This window comes from Orycteropus afer, unplaced genomic scaffold, assembly GCF_000298275.1.
Source record: "Orycteropus afer afer isolate SDZICR_OR568_19922 unplaced genomic scaffold, OryAfe1.0 scaffold00469, whole genome shotgun sequence".
NCBI classification, from domain to species: domain Eukaryota; kingdom Metazoa; phylum Chordata; class Mammalia; order Tubulidentata; family Orycteropodidae; genus Orycteropus; species Orycteropus afer.
In genome coordinates, this window is record NW_006922056.1 from 1421140 (window position 1) to 1441226 (window position 20087).

At 52.0% G+C, this 20087-nt stretch overlaps 1 protein-coding gene across 1 annotated transcript in view; it reads right to left on the reverse strand.

The window, feature by feature from the left end:
* NTSR1 (neurotensin receptor 1) overlaps window positions 1–20087 on the reverse strand; it is a 54939-nt gene that overhangs the window by 4025 nt on the left and 30827 nt on the right. The window contains exon 2 of the mRNA XM_007954713.1: window positions 134–335. Within this exon, the coding sequence (XP_007952904.1) occupies window positions 134–335 (202 nt within the window). The remainder of the gene's footprint in view (window positions 1–133; window positions 336–20087) is intronic.

A 20087-nucleotide genomic window follows, 5' to 3' on the forward strand; every position in this document is an offset into this window, starting at 1 on the left:
GGTGGATGGGTGGAGCTGAAGAGAACATAGTAGCCTTGACGTGGCTTTGATATGATTTACCCCTGTCTTTGCAGTTCTGCCTTGGTGACCCTGGGTTGCTGCTCACCCCCAAAAGGGCCCAGAAGTTACGTACGTAGGACCCGGGCACCGTGCCTCAGGGCCTGTACCCTGCCAGGCTCGATGGACATGCTGAATGTGGTTTGCTGGCCCCCGACGGTGCAGACCTGGCCCTGCTCAGCCGCCTGGCGCACCATGACAGTCAGCTTGTTGGCGATGATGGTGTTCAGGATCGAGATGACCACCATGGGGAACACGAAGGAGACGAAGGTGTTGACCTGCAGGAGGAAGGGTGGCTGTCAGATCTCCTGCTGTGCCAGTCTGGGCTCTTACAAGAGAGAGGTTGCTCTCCCGATCGGTCCTGGGCACCTGGCATGCTGGCCGAGGCTCAGGGTCTGAGTGTGGGGTGCTCGGTCAATGTGAGCCTGCAGGTTCTTTCGACCCAGACTGCCTGCTGCTGTCCCCAAAAGACAAGCTCCACCTGCCCCACCCCTGGCCAGAAGTTGCCAGACTTGTGCCACCTTGGGGAGCTGCACAGGGCCTCCCTGCATATGGTGTGGAGCATAGGGTGGAACCCAAACGAGGAGGTGTCCTGGCCACGGGGAGGGCTCAGCACACCCACGATGCTGCCCCCTTCCACTCTCAAACGGGACAGCTGAGCCCAGGACCTTTCGTCCCGCATGCCCGGGGTTCAACTGTCAACCCTAAAGGCAGAGCCTGCGTCCTGCTCCACCCCAACTGGCTCTCTGGGCACAGAGAAGTGGGGCCTCTTATCAGCACCTGGGGCTGCCCCCTCGCCAACCATGACGCTCACCTGCTTCAGGGAAACTGAGTCTCAGGGAGCCTGAGGGTCTTGCACAAAGTCACTCGGCTAGTCAGTGGCTGGACCTGGCCTTGCTCCCTGGCCTGTTTGAGTCTAAGCCCAGCTTCTCGAATGCACCAGTCTGAGAATCGCCTTTGCAGGCACCCACTTAACCAGGGCAGCTGAGGCCTTGTTGGGGACAGGAGCGAGGCCTTCTCACTAGAGGGGTGAGCAATGGGTGGCTGTCTCCAGCAGGGAGAAGCATTGAGCCCTGGGCGGAGGGAGAGCCGGCCTCCAGCCCAGGCAGTGGTAATAGCCAAGGGACTCACAACCTGGAGCACCTCTCCTAAACACCTTGTCTTTCCTACAATGTTTTGACATCCCGGCTTCTCCGCACTTACAGTGTGCAATCCGGAGATCAGGGAGGCTGCTGTCTCCGCGGCTGCCAAGCTGCTTTGGAGGCTCATTTGGAATCTCAGAGACAAAGAGGCTTTTGGTTGTTTGGGGAAGCTGTCCGTGCCAGCTCGCTGGCGGCAGCGCTTTTAATTAGTAGGCTCTTCTGGGGGACCTGCACTTGGTGCTCCCTGTTGCCCTGACATCTCCACACCCCATGTCTGCCCTGGGCTGCTAGCAGAGCTGGGGTCCCATGGGTGAGGTTATCACAGCAGTGACGGAACTTCCAGGGGACTTGCCCTTGGGGCTCCCTGGGCTAGGCCTCAGGCTATCGCCCCGATATCTCTGCACCCCAGGTCTGCTCCGGGCCACAAGTAGAGCTGGGGGTCCTTTGGGTGACGGTCACGACCCAGTGCCAGCCCAGCAGACACACAGCAGCGCCACACGCTGGGCCCTGTGTCTCTCCATACCTCCATCTGCAGCCACCCCTGAACCAGCCATGCTAGTGCTCTCCTTTGACAGATAGGGAAACTGAGGGACAGAGAGACAGCCCCCCCCCCCCCGTAACCTGTCCGAGCCCACGTTCAGGTGCAGGGCACAGACACCCAGCCCTCATTCACACGAGGGCCAAGTCCTTCATGGCTCACACCATGGCAAGGCGGGGACTCCTTGGACTGTAGGCAGTGGCCACAGTGACCCAGGCCAGCCACTGACCAGTGCCACAGGGTTCTGTGGCCAGAGGTTTCTGGAGCTGGGAGGGTTGGTGGGTTCACTCTCTGGTGTCCATCTGTCTGTCTAAGCATGCCTGCCTGCTCTTGGGCACTGGCCGCAGGCTTGGCTCAGGAGGACTTGGTGGCCTTTGGGGAGGCAGTAGCCTGTGCTCACCTCCAGGGCCCATTAAAACTTCACTAAATAGACATGAAAGAACTCGGGTGGCACAGTGGTTAAGGCATCTGGCTGCTAACCGGAAGGGCAGCACTTTGAATCCACTGGCCCCTCAGTAGGAGACACATGGCGCAGTCTGCTTCCATAATCATTAACAGCCCTGGAAACCGTCTGGGGGATTCCACTCTGTCCTCTAGGGGCACTATGGGTCGGAATCGACTCCAGGGCAGTGAGTGTGGTTTGGGCTTTGCTTCTGTGAAGACTGACAGCCTTGGAGACCCTGTGGGCAGTTCCTCTGTGTCCTCTAGGGGTGCTGTGAGTCAGAATCGACTCCATGGCAGTGGGTTTAGTGGGTTAAACTGACCTGGGGACAAACTCATGGAGAGGGGCTGTTCCGACCCTTTGGGGTTCCCTCCAGCCCGACCTGGGGCGCAGTGCTGTCTGGCCTCTGTGCGGCTCAGGGTCTGGGGGCCTGGCCCGCCTTCTGCCCCTCCTGCCTACTTTCTGTGTCTGGGGTCTGCCTGAAGCAGGACAGAGTGCCGGAGTGGCCGGGCCAGGCCAAGAATCCCTCCTCACTCCCAGGAAGGTCTTGAGGTCCCAGGGCCACCAGGCCCTGCCTCAGGAGACAAAACCATTTCCCGTGAGTCACTGCAGACGGTGGAATTTAAACAGAGTGAATGTATCCAACACAGATTTTAAATGTCAAAACATTTAAAACACCACACCTCTTAGAAGCCCAGGAGAAGGAAAAACTACCTCTGGGTGCCGGGTGGGGGTGGCGGGGGGCTGTGGAGTCTGGCCTAAGGCCTCCCCACAGGCCCAGCCTTCTGAGCCCCAGGCTGGATTCTGGGGGAAGGGGTGAGGCGGCTGGCCGGCCAGGGCCCCAACCAGCCAGGCCAGAGCTGCCCTGGGCAGGAGCTCGGAGCCAGCTCCACTTGGCAGATGCATCTGGACGTGAAGGAAATCGGATCACCTCCCTGCTCATCCTCCATCAGCTCCCACCGTGCTCAGAGTACACCCAAGCCGCACCTGGGCTCGGGGCTCGCTGCGCTTGGCCACGCCGGCCCACGCTGACCTCAGACCTGGGGGGCCTCTTCCCGTGCTGGGCCGCTGCTCCTGTGCCCTCCCCCGGGGTCCTCCCCACACGGACTGTCACCTCCTGAGGGGTCGCAGCCACTCTGCAGCTCTGTCAGCTCATACTTGCGGGGGACTGGTTCTTGTTCACTGCCCCCTCAGGTGCTCAGCTGCCAGCGGCAGGTCCAGGTCCACCCTGGTGACTGCAGTGTCCCGGGTGCCCACCCAGCAACTGCCCAGGAGAAGGGCCTGGTGAGCTGGCCCTGCAAAGATGACAACCTCAGAAGGTTGTGGGCAGTTCTGCTGTCACACGGGGGTGTGGGTCACAACCGACTCGGACGCTGCTTCCTTCTCCCTCGCAGAGAACATGCTTAACAGCACCCAGCCACTGCCATCCACTTGAGTCCAACTCACAGCACCCTGTGAAGCAGAACGGCTCCGTGGGCATTCCAGGGCTGTGAGTCTTTACGTCAACACAGTCACATCTCCGTCCTGTGCAGAGACTGGTGCATTCCAACCACTGATCTGTTAGCAGCTGAGTGTTTTCACCACTGCACCATCAGGGCTCCTCAACTGTTGTTGTTCTTGTTGTTACGTGCTGTCTAGTCAGACCCAACTCATATGGACCCCTCCTTGGGTTTCCAAGGCAGTATCACTACGGAAGTAGATTGCCCCATCTTCCTTCTGAGGAGTGGCTGGTGGGTTTGAACCGCCAGCCTTCTGGTTAGCAGTCCAGTGCCTTTAGGCACTACACTACCAGAGCTCCTGAACTGCAGCCAAGATTAATTTTGGGGGGCAGCCAGAAGGCAGAGGAAGGAAGTTGTAGGGGCAGGACTCTGCCTGGGAAGCTGGGAGCAGAAGCTCTGGGCTGCAGCTGGAGACAGGACGGAGGTGTACCCGGCACCGGTGGTTGTAGTGGGGGAGGTCGGTTGAGTGCAACGACGAAGAAGGGAGTATGAGGTCGGAGCAGCTGTGAAGGGGGAGAGAAGGGAAGAGTCTGGGTCAAGGGGCTGCCCAGAGGGGAGCTGCGCAGGTGATGGAGTGAGCACCTAGGGGCCCCAGAGGAGGGGGCCATCCAAGCTGGGGGCATCTCCATCCCCCATGAGGCCTGGGGCTTCTAGCTGGGAAGGGCAGAGGGCGGGGGGAGGCGGGATGGGATGCCAGCAGGGGTCCCAGGAACCTGGCTGGCCCCACATGGGAGCAGACGGCCTGTCCTCCGCTCCTGGACCTCCAGCTGGCTCCCACAGGAGCACTGACGTTCCCCTCTCTGTAAATGCTCAGAGCCCCCATTCCATTGTCTTTGGAAAAATCACTTATCTTGTAAAAAGAAACCCAAAAGTCAAACCCAGGGCTGTTGACTTGATTCAGACTCACAGTGACTCTACAGGACAGGGGAGACCAGCACCCCCATGTCGATCTTTCCAAATCAGACCGCCACGTCTTTCTCCTGCGGAGCAGCTGGTGGGTTTGAACCGCCAACCTTTCGGGTAGCAGCCAAACGCTTTAACCACTGTGCCACCGGGGCGCCACTTGTTTTGTACACTCACTCCCATTGTGTTTAGGTAAAGAGACAGCCCCCGGACTTGACTTGCATGTCTTCACAGCTCAGCAGCTGGGCTGCCTGAGTGGGAAGGTGTGAAACACTGAGCAGGGTGTTTGCAAAACCAAGGGCTCCTCACAGCAGCTCCTCAGGCTGCAGAGGTGGCAAGGCGGAGACCATGCCTCCAGGGCAACCCTTCCAGCGTGGTGGCCGCTGAGACCCCGCTGGCTGGCCACCCCCCAGAGAGACAACTTGCCCCCACCAAAGCCAGGCTCAGAGCCGGCCTTCTTCTAACACCAGACAGAACAGGAGCGCCTCAGTCCCAGGGGGCGCTGAAACAGAGCTGCCTCTGGGATCCCCTCAACCTCACCTCCCTGCTCCGAGAGGCCAGACTTGGGATGCCATTGATCCCAGAAGCACTGTACGCCATGGCGGTTCAGCCTAGACTGGCTTGGGAAACATGAAAGCCCGCCATCCCCTCCACAGGGCTTGGCCACCACACGAGCATGAGGCTGGGGGAGCCAAGATACGGGCTGGGTGACAGAAGAACACTGGGTGTAGCACTTGCAATGGGGCCTGACAGGCAGAAGACAGAGCTGCATCCTCACTGTCCACCCAGGAGCACACCGGAGAGAAACAGAACCCACAGTCCGGTGTGGGTCGATGGGCACGAGGGCTGGTATCTGGGGACCTGCAGAGCACGTCCTCCTTCTTTTAGTGTTTCCAAAACAGAGCCAATGCAACGTCTGCCAATTCTACAGTTTTCACATGTACAGTGCACTGACAACGATCACGGTCAGTGATGCCACTCATGTGGTACAGCCATCACCAACAGGCACCAGCTCTCCCATGACAACAAACAGAAATTCAAAGCTCCCCTTCCCCCTCTCAGGGTAGGTCCTCTTGAACTCCTAGCCACGTGAATGGCCTGCTGCACCAGACAAAGCCAGGGTAAGAAAAGCTTCCCTGCTGCCTCTTGTTGTGTGTGCCTTGGAGAAAGCCGGCCAACGCTTGCCCCTCAGGGGAGACCCAGACCACAAACACCACCTCCCTGTCCTGGAGGTGGGGTGCTACTTAGGTAGGAAGGGTCCTGGGAGTCTGCTCCCCTCATTTCAGAGCTGAGACTTCCAGGAGTGAAACTGTACAGGGCACCCCAACCAGCTCCAATCTACAGTGAGGGTGTCATGGGGGGAGTTGGTTGCGGGAGAGGACACAGAATGGCAGCCCTGCAGAAGCCAGCCTCATGGGACATTTGAGATCTTGGGGTTCTTCTGCAAGTGAGAGCTTGGGAGGACAAGACTTGACTCAACTGCAGGGAAAGTGGTGGGTCGAGCCTGTCCTAGAAGAGGCATGCTGTCCCTCTGCCCTCACTCCTTGCCCTCATCCATCCCTTATTAGGTGTCCATGAGCAACTGGCATGTGCTCTGATGAGGCTAGGCTTAGAAATCGAAGGTGTGGGACTTGTCACCCTGAAGGGGTGGAAGTGACCCCTAGTGGACACGAGTCCCTAAAGCAAAACGAACCAAAGGTGGCAACACTGCTCTGTGGGTCCCAAGGCGCAGACCCTCGCACCTCCCTGGCCCGAGTGACCAGCATGCAATTACAGTGCATTGATAAACACTGGGAATGGGAATACGAATGCTGAAAACAGACAAGAAAGATCAGCAAGTGGAAAATACGGCCTTGGTGATACAGCCCAAGCCAGAGCACACAGTAGAACCACGTAAGACCAATGGCACAGTCACTGCAAATACCTTTTTTCAACAACACAAACTGACCATACATGTGGTCTTTACCGAGAAGAATCAGGAATCAGATCAACTACATCTGTGGAAAGAGGTGATGGAGAAGCTCAATATTATCAGTTAGAACAAGGCCAGGGTGTGATTGTGGAACAGACCAATTTCTCATTTGCAAGTTCAAGTTGAAGATAGAGAACATTAAAACAAGTGCACAAGAGCCAAAGTACAACCTTGAGTATACCCTACCTGAATTTAGAGACCATATCAAGAATATGACAAGATTAAAGAATTGAACTGAAGATTTCAAAGAGCAGCTCGAGAGGACAAAGCCAATTACTATAATGAAATGTGCAAAGACCTGGAGTTAGAAAACCAAAAGGGAAGAACACACTCGGCATTTCTCAAGCTAAAAGAATTGAGAAAAAAATTTAAGCCTCGAGTTGCAATATTGAAAGATTCTAAGGGAAAAATATTGAATGATATAGGGAACGTCAAAAGAAGATGGAAAGAATACACAGAGTCACTGTACCAAAAAAAAAAAAAATGGTCGATCTTCATCCATTTCAGAAGGTGGCATATGATCTAGAACCAGTGGTACTGAAGGAGGAAGTCAAAGCTGCAATGAAGGAATTGGCAAAGAACAAGACTCCGGGAATTGACAGAATACCCATTGAGATATTTCAACAAATGGATGCTGCCCAGGAGGCACTCAATCGGTTATGCCAAGAGATTTGGAAGACAGCCACCTGGCCAACTGACTGGAAGAGATCCATATTTGTACCCATTCCAAAGAAAGGTGATCCCACAGAATGTGGAAATTATTGAACAATATCATTAATATTGCACACAAGCAAGATCTTACTGAAAATAATTCAAAAACAGTTGCAGCAGTATATTGATAGAGAACTTCCAGAGATGCAAGCTGGATTCAGAAGAGGATGTGGAACAAGGGGTATCATAGCTGTTGTCAGATAGATTTTTGACAACCTCAATATCAAGGCAAAGAATACCAGAAAGATGTTTCCTTATGCTTTATTGACTATGCAAAGGCATTTGATTGTGTGAATCATGACAAACCATGGATAACATAGAGAAGAATGGGAATTCTCAAACACTTGATTGTATTCATGAGGAACCTGTACCTTGACCAGGAGGCTGTCATTCGAACAGAACAAGGGGACACTACATGGTTTAAAATCAGGAAGGGAGTGAGTCAGGGTTGTATCCTTTCCCCACACTTATTCAATCTATATGCTGAGCAAATAATCCGAGAAGCTGAACTATATGAAGAAAAACGTGGCATCAGGATTGGAGGAAGGATCACTAACAACCTGAGATACACTGATGATACAACTTTGCTTGCTGAAAGTGAGGATGACTTGAGGCACTTACTGATGAAGGTTGAAGAATACAGTCTGCAGTATGGATTGCATCTCAATATAAAGAAAACAAAATTCCTCACAACTGGACCAATAAGCAGCATCACGATAAATGGAGAAAAGATTAAGGTTGTCAAAGAATTCACATTGCTTGGTTCTACAATTGATGCCAATGGAAGCAGCAGTCAGAACATTAGATGATGTGTAGCATTGGGCAGGTCAGCTGTGAAGGAACTCTTTCAAGAGCTGAGGAGCAAGGACTAAGGTGAGCCTGACATAGGCCATATTTCCAATTGCCTCATGTGCATGTGAGAGCTGGACAATGAATAAGGAAGACCGAAGAAAAGTTGATGCTTTTGAGTTGTGATGCTGGCGAAGAATGCTGAAGGTACCATGGAGTGCCAAAAGAACTAACAGATCTGTCCTAGAGGAAGTGCAGCCAAGATGCTCCTTGGAAGCGAGAATGGCCAGACTTCGTCTCACCTACTTTGGTCATGTTGTCAGAGGGGACCGTTTCCTGGAGAAGATGTCATGCTTGGTAAGGTGGAGGGTTGATGAAAGAGGGGAAGGCCTTTGATGAGATGGATTGACATGGTGGTTGCGACAATGGGCTCATGTATAGTAAGGATCATGGAGTTGGTGCAGGATTGGGCAGTTTTTCGTTCTGCTGTGCATAGGGTTGCTATGAGTCGGAAATGACTTGATGGCACCTAACAACAACAACATCAAGAATATATTTGACACATTGAACACTAATGGCTGAAGATCAGATTAGTTTTGAAATGACATCAAGACATCATACTGAAGAAATCAGAAGGCTTTAAAAACACAGGAAAGGAAGAAAAGACCAACATGGATGTCAGAAGAGACTCTGAAACTTGCACTTGAAGATGTTGTTGTTGTTATGTGCTGTTGAGTTGTCCCTGACTCACAGCGACCCCTCCTTGGGTTTCTGAGGCAGTATCACTATGGAAGTAGATTACCCAACCTTCTTTCCAAGGACTGGCTGGTGGGCTTGAACTGCCAGCCTTCTGGTTACCAGTCAAGTGTCTTAGGCACTATGCTACCAGAGCTCCCTCCTGCACTTGAACATAGAGAAGCTAAAGCAAGTGGAAGAAATGATGAAATAAAAGAGCTAAATAGAAGATTTAAAAGAGCAGCTTGAGAAGACAAAGTACAGTATTATAATGAAATGTACAAAGGCCTGGACTTAGAAAACCAAAAAGGAAGAACACACAGTATGTCTCAAGCTGAAAGAACTGAAGAAAACATTCAAGCCTGGACTTATGACACGGAAGGACTCTACGGGCAAAATACTGAACAACACAGGAAGCATCAAAAGAAGATGGAAGGAATCCACAGAGTCACTGGACCAAAAAGAACTGGTTGATGTTCAACCATTTCAGGAGGTGGCATATGATCAAGATATGGTATTGAAGGAAGAAGTCTAAGCTTCCTGAAGTAATTGGTGAAAAACAAGGCTCCAGGAATTGATGGAATATCCATTGAGATGTTTCAACAAATGGATGCAGTGCTGGAGGTGCTCCCTTGTCTATGCCAAGAATTTGGGAGACAGCTACCTGGCCAACTGACTGGAAGAGGTTCATATTTGTGACCATTCTGAAGAAAGTTGATCCAACAGATTATTGAGCGATGTCTTTAATAGCACACACAAGCAACACTCTGCTGAAGATAATTAAAAAAATGGTTGCAGCAGTACATTGACTGGGAATAGCCAGAAATTCAAGCTGGATTCAGAAGTGGGTATGGAACAAGGGGCGTAATTGCTGATGTCAGATGAATTGTGGCTGAAAACAGAGAACACCAGAAAAATGTTTACCTGTGCTTTATTGACTATGAAAAGGCATTCCACTGTGTGGATCAGAACAAATTATGGATAACATTGCAAAGACTGGGAATTCCAGAACACTTCACTGTGCTCATGAGGAAACTGTACATAGACCAGGAGGCTATTGTTTGAATAGAACAAGGGGACACTACAAGGTTTAAAATCATGAAGGGTGTGCATCAGGGTTGTATCCTTTTACCATATTTATTCAATTATGCTGAGCAAATAATCTGAGAAGCTGGACTATATGAAGAAGAATGCGACATCAGGATTGGAGGAAGAATCATTAATAACCTGCGATATGCAGATGACACAATCTTGCTTGCTGAAAGTGAAGATGACTTGAAGCACTTACTGATGAAGATCAAAGATGACAGCCTTCAGTACGGACTACACCTCAACATAAAGAAAATAAAAATCCTCACAACTGGACCAATAAGCAATATCACAATAAATGGAGACAACTTAAGTTGTCAGGGATTTCGTTTAACCTGGATTCACAGTCAACACCCATGGAAAGAGAAGTCAAGAAGTCAGACAATATGTTGTACTGGACAAATCTGCTGGAAAAGATCTTTTTAAAGTGTTAATGAGCACTTTGAAGAGTAAAGCGTGCCTGGCTCAAGCCATGGTATTTTCATTCACCTTATATACATACAAAAGCTGGATAATAAATAAGGAAAACCAAAGAAGAATCGATGCATCTAAATTACAGTGTTGGTGAAGAATACTGAATATACCGTGGACTGCCAGAAGAGTGAACAAATCTATTCTGGAAGAAGTACAGCCGGGAGAATTATGGCAAGATGGCGGGACAGACCCTCTGCAGCAAAGCAATGAGAAAACAATTGAAACCAATACAGATGACATTCCTGGAACCCTGAGCTTTGAAGGGAAGGATAAAGAAGTTGATTAAATACCAACCAGCAGAAGAACCCAAATGAAAACAGTGAGTGAGTGGCAGGCTACTGGCTGTCCTGAGGGCACAACCATCTTGAATATTTCCCACTAGCAACTTAACATTTGGCTCTGCTCACCAATGACTGCATTAGTGCCTGACAATCAGGAAGGAAAACAGAAGAAGACAAACAGACCTGTGGACTTCCAGCTGTCCTGAGGGCACCACCATCTTGAATATTTGCAAGTGGTGTTCTTGCCATGACAGGGACCTAAGAATGGGCTCTGCTTGCTGAAGATAGCACAGGCAACCACACTGGAGGCTGACGACTGGAAAGATGTGATACTCCCCTTGTTACACTTATACCTACCCTCCTGGTGAACAGAGGTGTGGCCATTCCTGCCTCCACCCACCTTGACCAGCGGGAATTCCATCCGGTCTGTGCCCTGACAGCCTGGGTGTTGTGCTGTGTGACGCCCCAGTGTTGTTTTTGTTTGTTCCTTTTTAAACTATTCTTTTTATGTTTCTCCTTTCTTCCTCTCTCCCCACTCTTTCCACCCCTGGTTCTTTTTTTCCTCTTCCCTTTTCCTGGTTCCCTTCTTTTTTGTGTCTTTTGGTCCTTCCATCCCTGTCCCTGTTTTGTTCTTTGCTGTTCTTTCATTCTTGCTCTTTTCTCTCATCGCTCCATCCTCAGATATTGCACTTTTTTTCTCTCTTTTCCTCATTATCTTTCTCTTTTTAAAATCAATTTTGAAAATTTCTCTTCTCATTCATGGCATTTCCTTCCTTCTTTTTGGTGACTGCTCCTGTTTGTTTATGCAGTTTGAGCTTTTGGTTTTCTCTCTTTTTCTTTTTAATTTTTTTTTTTCTGTCTAACTGAGTGGGACAGAGCAACCACTCCCACACAACCCAACAACACCTGCACCTCCTGCAGCCCCACCCACTGAGTGAGGGTCACCACTTGCTTTTGTACTAACTGACCAACAATAGATGGTGACCAACACCATCCACTGCTCCTTATGAACAGCTAACAGAGATCTGTGCACACACTCTCATTCTCTATCACCCCCACCAGGAGACAGGTGGTGAGGGCCTAAGTGCTACCAACTAGCAAACAGAGCAGCATAGTACCCTGCCCACACAGATACATTAAAACAAAATAAAGGAAAAATAAATCTTGGGTGAATCACACCAACATTCAACAAAAAATTAAACATAAATACAACATCACAATGTCTCAGAGACAACAGACCATCACAGTCCACATAAAAAAGCAAGATAAAGTAGGAGAAACAAGGGACCAGGATACAAACCCAGAAAACATCCCTGAGGGAGAAGTAGCATTGGAACTCCCTGATAAGGAATTCAAAAGAATTATATTATATATTTGGGGACACTCCAAAAATACATATTTAAGAATATTTGGGGCACCCAAAATCTTGCCAGGAACACAAAAGACCTATACAAACAAAACTACAAAACACTACTTCAAGAAACAGTAACACATCTACATAAATGGAAGAACATACCATGCTCATGGATAGGAAGATTCAACATTGTGAAAATGTCAATTCTACCCAAAGCAATCTATACATTCAATGCAATCCCAATCCAAATAATCTCATCCTAAAGGATATGGAAAAACCAATCATTAACTTTATATGGAAAGGAAAGAGACCTCAGATAAGTCAAACACTACTGAAGAAGAAAAACAAAAATAGGAGGTCTCACACTCCCAGATGTCAAAACCTACTACACAGCCATACTAGTCAAAACAGCCTGGTACTCATACAACAACAGACACACAGACCAGTGGAACAGAATTGAGAATCCAGAAATAGATCCATCGACCTATGATCTTTGACAAAAGGTTGAAATTCACTCAATGGGAAAAAGATGGTCTCTTTAACAAATGATGCTGGCAAAACTGGATATCCATTTGCAGAAGAATTAAACAAGATCCATACCTCACACCATACACAAAAACTAACTCCAGATGGATCAAAGACTTAAATATGAAACCTAAAACTATAAAAGTTCATGAAAGAAAAAAATAGGTTCAAACTTAGGGGCCCTAATATATGGCATAAATAGACTAGCAAGCATAACCCAAGATGCATAAATAGCAGAAGAGAAACCAGATGACTGAAAATTCAATTCTTACGTGCACCACAAGACTTCTCCAAAAGAGTAAAAAGAGAACCTGAAGAATGAAAAAAATACTTGTCAATACATATCGGACAAAGGACTTATCTGGACAATTTATTGAAAATTCCTACAGCTCAACACCAGAAAGACAAAGAATCCAATTGAAAAATGAGCAGAAGACATGAACAGACACTTCACCAAAGAGGATATTCAGGCAGCCAACAAATACATGAAGAAATGTTTGCATTCATTAGCCATTAGAGAGATGCAAATTAAAACAGCCATGAGATACCATGTCACCCCAGCATGAATACCAAAAAGTTCAACAAAACAGAAAATAACAAATGCTGGCAAGGATTTGACTCTCATAACTGCTGGTGGGACAGTAAAATGATACAACCACTGTGGAAATTGGTATGGTAAGTCCTTAAAAAGTTGGAAATAGACCAGAATTACTGGCCAGATAGAGACTGGTGGAATCCCTGAGACTATAGCCCCAGGTTACCCTTCGGGCCTAGAAATGGACTCACTTCCATGGATTGACTCTCAGCCCAACAGTAGAAAGTACTACATGCAGGACACCTACTCCAGGGTGAAGCGCCCACCTACTCTAGAGAGATGCACCCCTTAGAGCAATCACCCATGAGACACCAGAGGGGCAGCATTTATATAGAGGGAAAGCTGGACAGACAGGAGCACATAGTGAGAAAAAAAAAGCTGGAATTAGAAATACCATTTGACTCAGCAATCACATTACCAGATATACATCCTAAAGAAGTGAGAGCCAGGACAAGAACAGATATATGCACACCTATGTTCATTGCAGCACTATTTACAATAGCAAAAAGACGGAAACAACCTATGTGCCAATCAACAGAAGAATGGATAACCAAACTATGGTACATACACACAATGGAATGCTATGCAACCCTAAAGAATAACATAGAATCTGCAAAACTCCACATAACATGGATGAACTTAGAGGACGTGATGCTGAGTGAAATAAGTTAATCACAGAAAGACAGATACTGTATGAGTCCACTACAGTAAAGGCAAGGTTTAAACATGGAGGGAAATTTTCTTTGTTGGTTACCAGGGGTAGGAGGGAAGGGAGGGAAAATTCCTTGATAGGTGGAAAAAAAAATGATATATATATATATGTTGTTGTTGTTGTTATGTGCCCTCAAGTTGGACCTGACTCATAGAGACACCTCCTTGGGTTTCCAAGGCAGTATCACTATGGAACTAAATTGCCCAACCTTCTTTCTGAGGAGTGGGTGGTGGGTTTGAACCGCCAGCCTTCTGGTTAGCAGTCAAGTGCCTCAGGCACTGTACCACCAGAGCTCCCATATATATATGTTGTTGTTGTTGTTATGTGCCGTCGAGTCGGCCCCGACTCATAGCGACCCCTCCTTGGGTTTCCGAGGCAGTATCACTACAGAAGTAGGATTGCCCAACCTTCCTTCCGAGGAGTGGCTGGTGGGTTTGAACCGCCAGCCGTCTGGTTAGCAGGCAAGTGACTTAGCCACTATGCTACCAGAGCTCTCTCTCTCCCTCTCTCTCTCTCTCTCTCTCTCTCTCTCTATATATATATATATACACACACACACCAAAGGTTCTTAGTGGTCACCGGGGGTGGAGGGAGGGGAAGGGAAACTTCTGTTTCTGTTTGCAGGACACTGTTTCTGCTAGTGGTGGTGGGATACTCTGGAGAAGGGCAGCAGTAATGGTGGCACAACATGAAAAATGGCATCAGTGCCCCGAGCTGTAAACGGGGAAGCTGTTAGGTTGGCAAATGTCTTGTGTATGTTTTCACCACAACAAAAGTAAAAAAAAAAAAAAAAGGAGATAGTAAAAACCAAAAGAGTCCGGCCACAATGCTCCTTGAAGGGAGGACAGCCAGACTTCATCGCACGCACTTTGGCCACGTGATCAGGAGGGACCAGTCCTGGAGAAGGACCTTGTGCTTGGGAAAGCAGAGGTCAGCAGTGAGAGGGGCTGACGCACGGCTGCAACGAGGGTTCGAGACTGTGAGGCTGGCGCAGGACGGGGCAGCTCTGTGCTCTGTTGTACTCAGAGCTGACTGGACGGCACCTGGCCACCACACGCTCAGTACTTTACTGCATCCTGTTGGGTAATCAGGTCAAACTCAGGAGGTAGAGACTATTGCTTTCCCCACTTTCTAGATAAGAAACTGAACCCCAAAGACTGAATGGCCCTGACCCCAGGCAGTCTGATCCGAGCTCTCACCTCCTCCATCAGGGCCGTGCTACAGTGGGGAACAGCACCAGGTGCACAAACTCGTTATTTATTGAAGATCACAAGCAGGCTAGCGCGCAGGACCCTGTCCTCATCAGTGAAGCTGTGCTGGGCACGTTTCCGCTCACAGCCTCCCTAGGAGACACACTCTTCTGGGAAGTTGCAAAGCTTTGAGAACACCTCCTAGTTTGAAGGCCGTGACTCGCTGGCAATCTCTCACCCACTTCTTTCTGCGACCCCCTTCTCCTCCAACCTGGTCTCTGCACTCTTCTTCTGGCTCAGAATCTCTGAGAAAAGTTGGACCAGAGGCACAGGATCCCAGGGTGTTCCGTCCATTCAGCACCACGGACAGAGCCCACACTTGCTTGGAGGGGCAGGCACTGGTGGGGGAGGAAGTTGGTGGGGGGCAGGGACTGGTGGGGAGGACCCCAAGCCTTCCTGGGGCAGGGGCCATGTCAGGGGCACCTCCACCTGCCCTCCGGCCTCCAGACCCTCTCCACCTGGACTATGCAGCCCTGTATGTGGGAGTTGGAACCTTTCCCTCCCCTTTGCTGGAGCTGTCTGAGCTGAAGTTGGTAAACAGAGCCCCCAGGAGCCACATCCTGTCTGTTCCCAGGCCTGGCTGCAGGCTGGCACCAACCTGGCTGTGTAGAGCCTATTGACAATGCCTGGACGGCTTCAATCGCATTAGGAAATAGCCCTCCCCGCATCTCCTCCTGCACCACCTGGGCGGGTGGCAGGGAGAGAGCCCCGAGCCTGTGGGAGGATGAGATGTCCCAGGCCGCATGCCTTGGCCAGGCGCAACACAACCGGGTGGGTAACTGAGCGGGCACCGGGGTCTTGGCTGATAGTCGCCAGCAGCAGCTGTGTGTGTGGGGCCTAGGTAGCCCCTCTGAGTGCAGCAGCTGGGGTGGCAAATGGCTTTTCAGTCATGCCAGCACCTCTCAAAGATGCACTGGAGGGTCTGACACTGCAGCCAGCCAGCAGGGGCCGTTGGCGAGGGCCCATGTGCCGGGCTGTCAGGTATCTGTAGGCTGAAGGCCCTCACGTTTCCAGATCAGTGGGGCATCTGCTGAGTGACAGCTGATGGGGTTTAAACACCTGGAGAAGGACAGGCGGCAGGTCGGAGCCACAGTGGGGAGGGCCCCACAGACGCATGAAGGTGGTGCTGGTCAGAGCAGGGTCTGAACTGGAAGGTACTGGGGGTGGGGCCAGGGTGCAGGAGGGCAGGAGGATGGGTGCACTGAGCTGCAGTGCTGGTGAAGGATACTGAATACATACGTGGACCTCCCAGGAATAAACGCATCAATCTGAGGCCAAAGAGAACCAGAAAGCCCCTTAGCAACGAGGCTGGGGAGACTGTTTCTTACTGTGGACGTGTCATCAGGAAAGGACAGCATGGGTGGTAAAGCGGAGGGTCAGTGGGAACCAGGGCAACCTTCGTGAGACGGACTGGCATCAGGCCACCACCAGGGATGTGCCAGTGAGGATGAAGGCGGCAAGGACCGGTCAACGTTTCCTTCTGTGGTCAGAGTTCTGTTGAGTCAGAGCCCATGAGGCGGCAACTAACAATGACAACAACAAGAGCAAGGAGATGGAGGCATGTTGAGGGTGTGGCCCTCACAGGGCTCCCTGCGACCCCGTCCAGGGCTCGGACTGTGCTCCCCTGCCTGGCAGCTCCCTGACTGGTAAGAACCACACTGCTTCTCTCTCCCACCAAGACGCAAGCCAATGGGATCATCTTTGCTAAGCCTTTTGTTCGCATTCTCCTAAAATTCAGGGCACACACTAGACTCGCAGAGTCCACAGTGGTGCCAGGCCGTTCAGCACAGACTGTTTGGAAGTTTACCTGTGCTCTTGGGGGGAGGTCAGGCAGTTTGTACCGTTAACAAGGACAGGAGGTCCTGCAGGGCTGGGCACAGACTTGTGCTATTAGAGTCACGCAGTTAGAAGCAGGAATTAGGTTTGACTTCGGAATGCACAGTTGGAAAGCCTGTGGTCCCATGCGCCGGGACTGGCTCCAGGCTGTGTGAGCCAGAGACCTTGCCTCTGTTCTTGCACAGCCCACGGCAGGCTCTCCGCGTTCCTCATCATCGGGCAGCCTAAACTGCAGCCCACAACTTCCGGTGTGCTCTCATCACGTAATTGTGTGGCCAGTGTAGCGGATATCCTGTCCCCTCCCCACTCACAGTCACCACCCTTGTGGACAGCTGGCTCTGGGCAGCCTCCTGCTTGTTTCAGAAGGACTCGTGTCCGTCTGTGCTTTAGGTGAATTTAATTATGCGGGACACACTGGCGTGTCCTCCTCACCCACCGGAAGAAGCTGCCGTGATGGCTGCATAGGATGTACCCCCAGTCAGCCAACATGTGGCTCGTGTTTCTTCCACAGGCACCAGCCCCTAGCTGCACAGGACATTAACCCCGAGGTCCCCACACCAGGACTCCTACTGGAATGGGGAGCTGTGTAAGGCTACAAACCCCAGCTTCCACCTACAATGGGTGCGAGAAAGACCAAGTGCTTGGTGACAAAGTGTCAGGGTCCAGGGGAGCTGCCACACCCAGGCCACATGAACGGGACGCAGAGCTCCTAGGCATGGGAGCGGCAGCAGGCCTGGGGACAGGACTCAGCCAGGAGAGTAAGAGGGTGACGGGGCGCAGCCAGAGCAGCCAGTCCGCAGCGTTCCTCCAGGGCAGGCTCACCGGTCAGCGTCCACCAAGGACCACTGTGCCCTTTCCACCCACAGGACCGGCAGGCTCCATGTTTGTGTGTCTCCTAACAGCGACACAGAACCCTCTGTCAAACATAAACAGACGTGGCGTGCTCATCCATGTGCAGACACCAGGTCCTGCTCTCAGGCAGTGTGTGTGGGGACAGCTGTGGGACAGGACAAGGCCAAGCCTTCTCTTGCACTCAATCCTAGAGTGAAGAGGAGCCACCCCCATTTCCCCCACAAAGAAGTGGACCCTCTGGTTTCAGACCTTGACCCTGGGCAAGGCCAGGTACACTGGCCGCAGCCCAAGGCCCCTTTGGTCAGGTCCCACCTTGGCCTTCTTTCTTCCCCTCCCTTCCCATTGGCAGCAGGGGGGTTTGAGGAGGCCAGGGGGTGGCAGAGGCTGTGACACCTGAGCCTGAAGCCCAGGAGGCTGATGGACTCCAGGAAGCCCCTCCCCTCTAGCAGCTGCCTGGCTCGCAGGTCCTACTGACAAGCAGGCCTGGTGTCCGGGTATGTCAGCAGGCTTGTTCTCCCAGACTCGGGAGCAGCTGAGGTAATTTTAGGACGTGGGCTGTGCTCTGGGGCTGCCCTGTGGCTCCAGCCACCAGCGCTATGCAGTGAGGCCCGGTCAAGGCGGCCAACACCGAGCAGGGAAAAGCTTGGGCACCCCGGCCTCTTGGAACGCTGCTGGCTGCACCCCACTCTCCACTACCCCTCCTGTCCAGTTCGTCCACTCACTCTCCAGCACTTCCTGGACCCCTGCACTAGCTCACTGTCAGTAGCATGGCTTCTCCGCAGCCCGCCAGTGGCCCCTGGTGTTGTGGGGGGCAGAATCACCCAGCCACCCCAGAAAGCGAGCTGTTCAGCCTCTCACACATGCCACCACAAATGACCTCTGGTGGCCATGAGCCAGTGGTGCCAGCGGGCGGGGCCTCCCAGGGCCTGAGCAGACGCTGCCAGTGGCCGGCCGCGGAGGTCCCCTTCTGCTGGACACTGGGGGGCGCAATGGGTGTGCTTGCTGACATCTGTCTTCCCTGTCGGGAGCTGACTCAGCAGGGCAGCCCTGCTGACACTGCCCTCATCTCCCCCAGAGGCTCAGCTGCTGGGGCTGCTGGTGGACACTGATGCGGTCTCAGGGCACCACAGGGCACAGTAACGCTCCACCCTGGGCCAGCCTGTTGGCCACATGAGTTCAACCACAAAGTGACAGGCTCTCCGTGACCCGAGGGCTCAGAGCATGGAGGGCAGAGTGGGGCCGAGCATCTGCCCACTGTCTGTGCTGGCTCCTCGGTAAGACACCGCTCAGAGGGGTGGGGTTTGCACCCATCAGCTCGGCTTGACCTCTCTGATAACCGGGCAGGGGCACACGCTGGCACGGGGCCTTCGAGGGACACAATTCCACTCCTAATGGGGGCTTTGCTGGGTTCTGACTAGAGGCCCCAGCTGGGCGGGAATGGTGACTCCACGGGCAGGACTCACTGGAGCTCGGGCCTGCCGCTGTGGGAAGCGTTTAGGAAGGGTGCCCGGCACCACCCTGTCCCTCACCTCTTCCTAGTGTGGCCCCACCAGTCCGCCCATCAAGGGACGAATGCGCCCATGCCCCTGGAGTCTGGGCTGGCCGGTAACAGGCTTGGACCCATGGATGTGGCGTGTCCGGTGTGTGCCAGTCCTGGGGACACTTGGACACCGTGAGAGAGGAGTGAGGGGACCCGAGCCCGTCTGGTTGCCTCTGCTGCCCGCATGGGTCCACAGGCCTCACGCTTCCCTCCGTGAGGGTCCCACCCCCTTACTGCAGTCACAGCTCAGAACACACGCTGCCAGCTTTTCATAATCGCACACACTGGCTTCTTTTCAGGGGGGAATTGAGCAGATTTAGACAGTAATTGCCAGGCTGAGAAGAACCTGTGACGAAGGGCAGGCTGGACCAGAGTGGGCTTCGAGTGGACGGCTTGGAAGAAAACTTTGGCCCGGAAACTGGACCCGCAGAAAGCCCTATCCCTGCTGTCCTGGGGTGGGGAGGGCCTGCTGGCTCCGTCCCACCGTCGTGCAGGCCGAGGCACAGGAAGACGGCTACTGTGTCTGGCCGGGTGCCTGTCCCATCTCTTAGTCCCCACTCCCACCTACGAGGCAGACTCTGCTCACGTTGCACAGGGTAGGGTCGGGGTCTGCATCAGGGCTTGGAGCCAGGACCCCAACCATGGCAGGGATTACTGAGGATGAGGAAGAGGAGGAGGAGGAGGGAGGAAGAAGGAGGAAGGAGGAGGGGGGAGGACGACATGGCCTCTGGGTCACCCTGGAAACAGGATGTATGAGGATCTGCAGAAGAGGAGGGGGAGGGGAAGGAGAG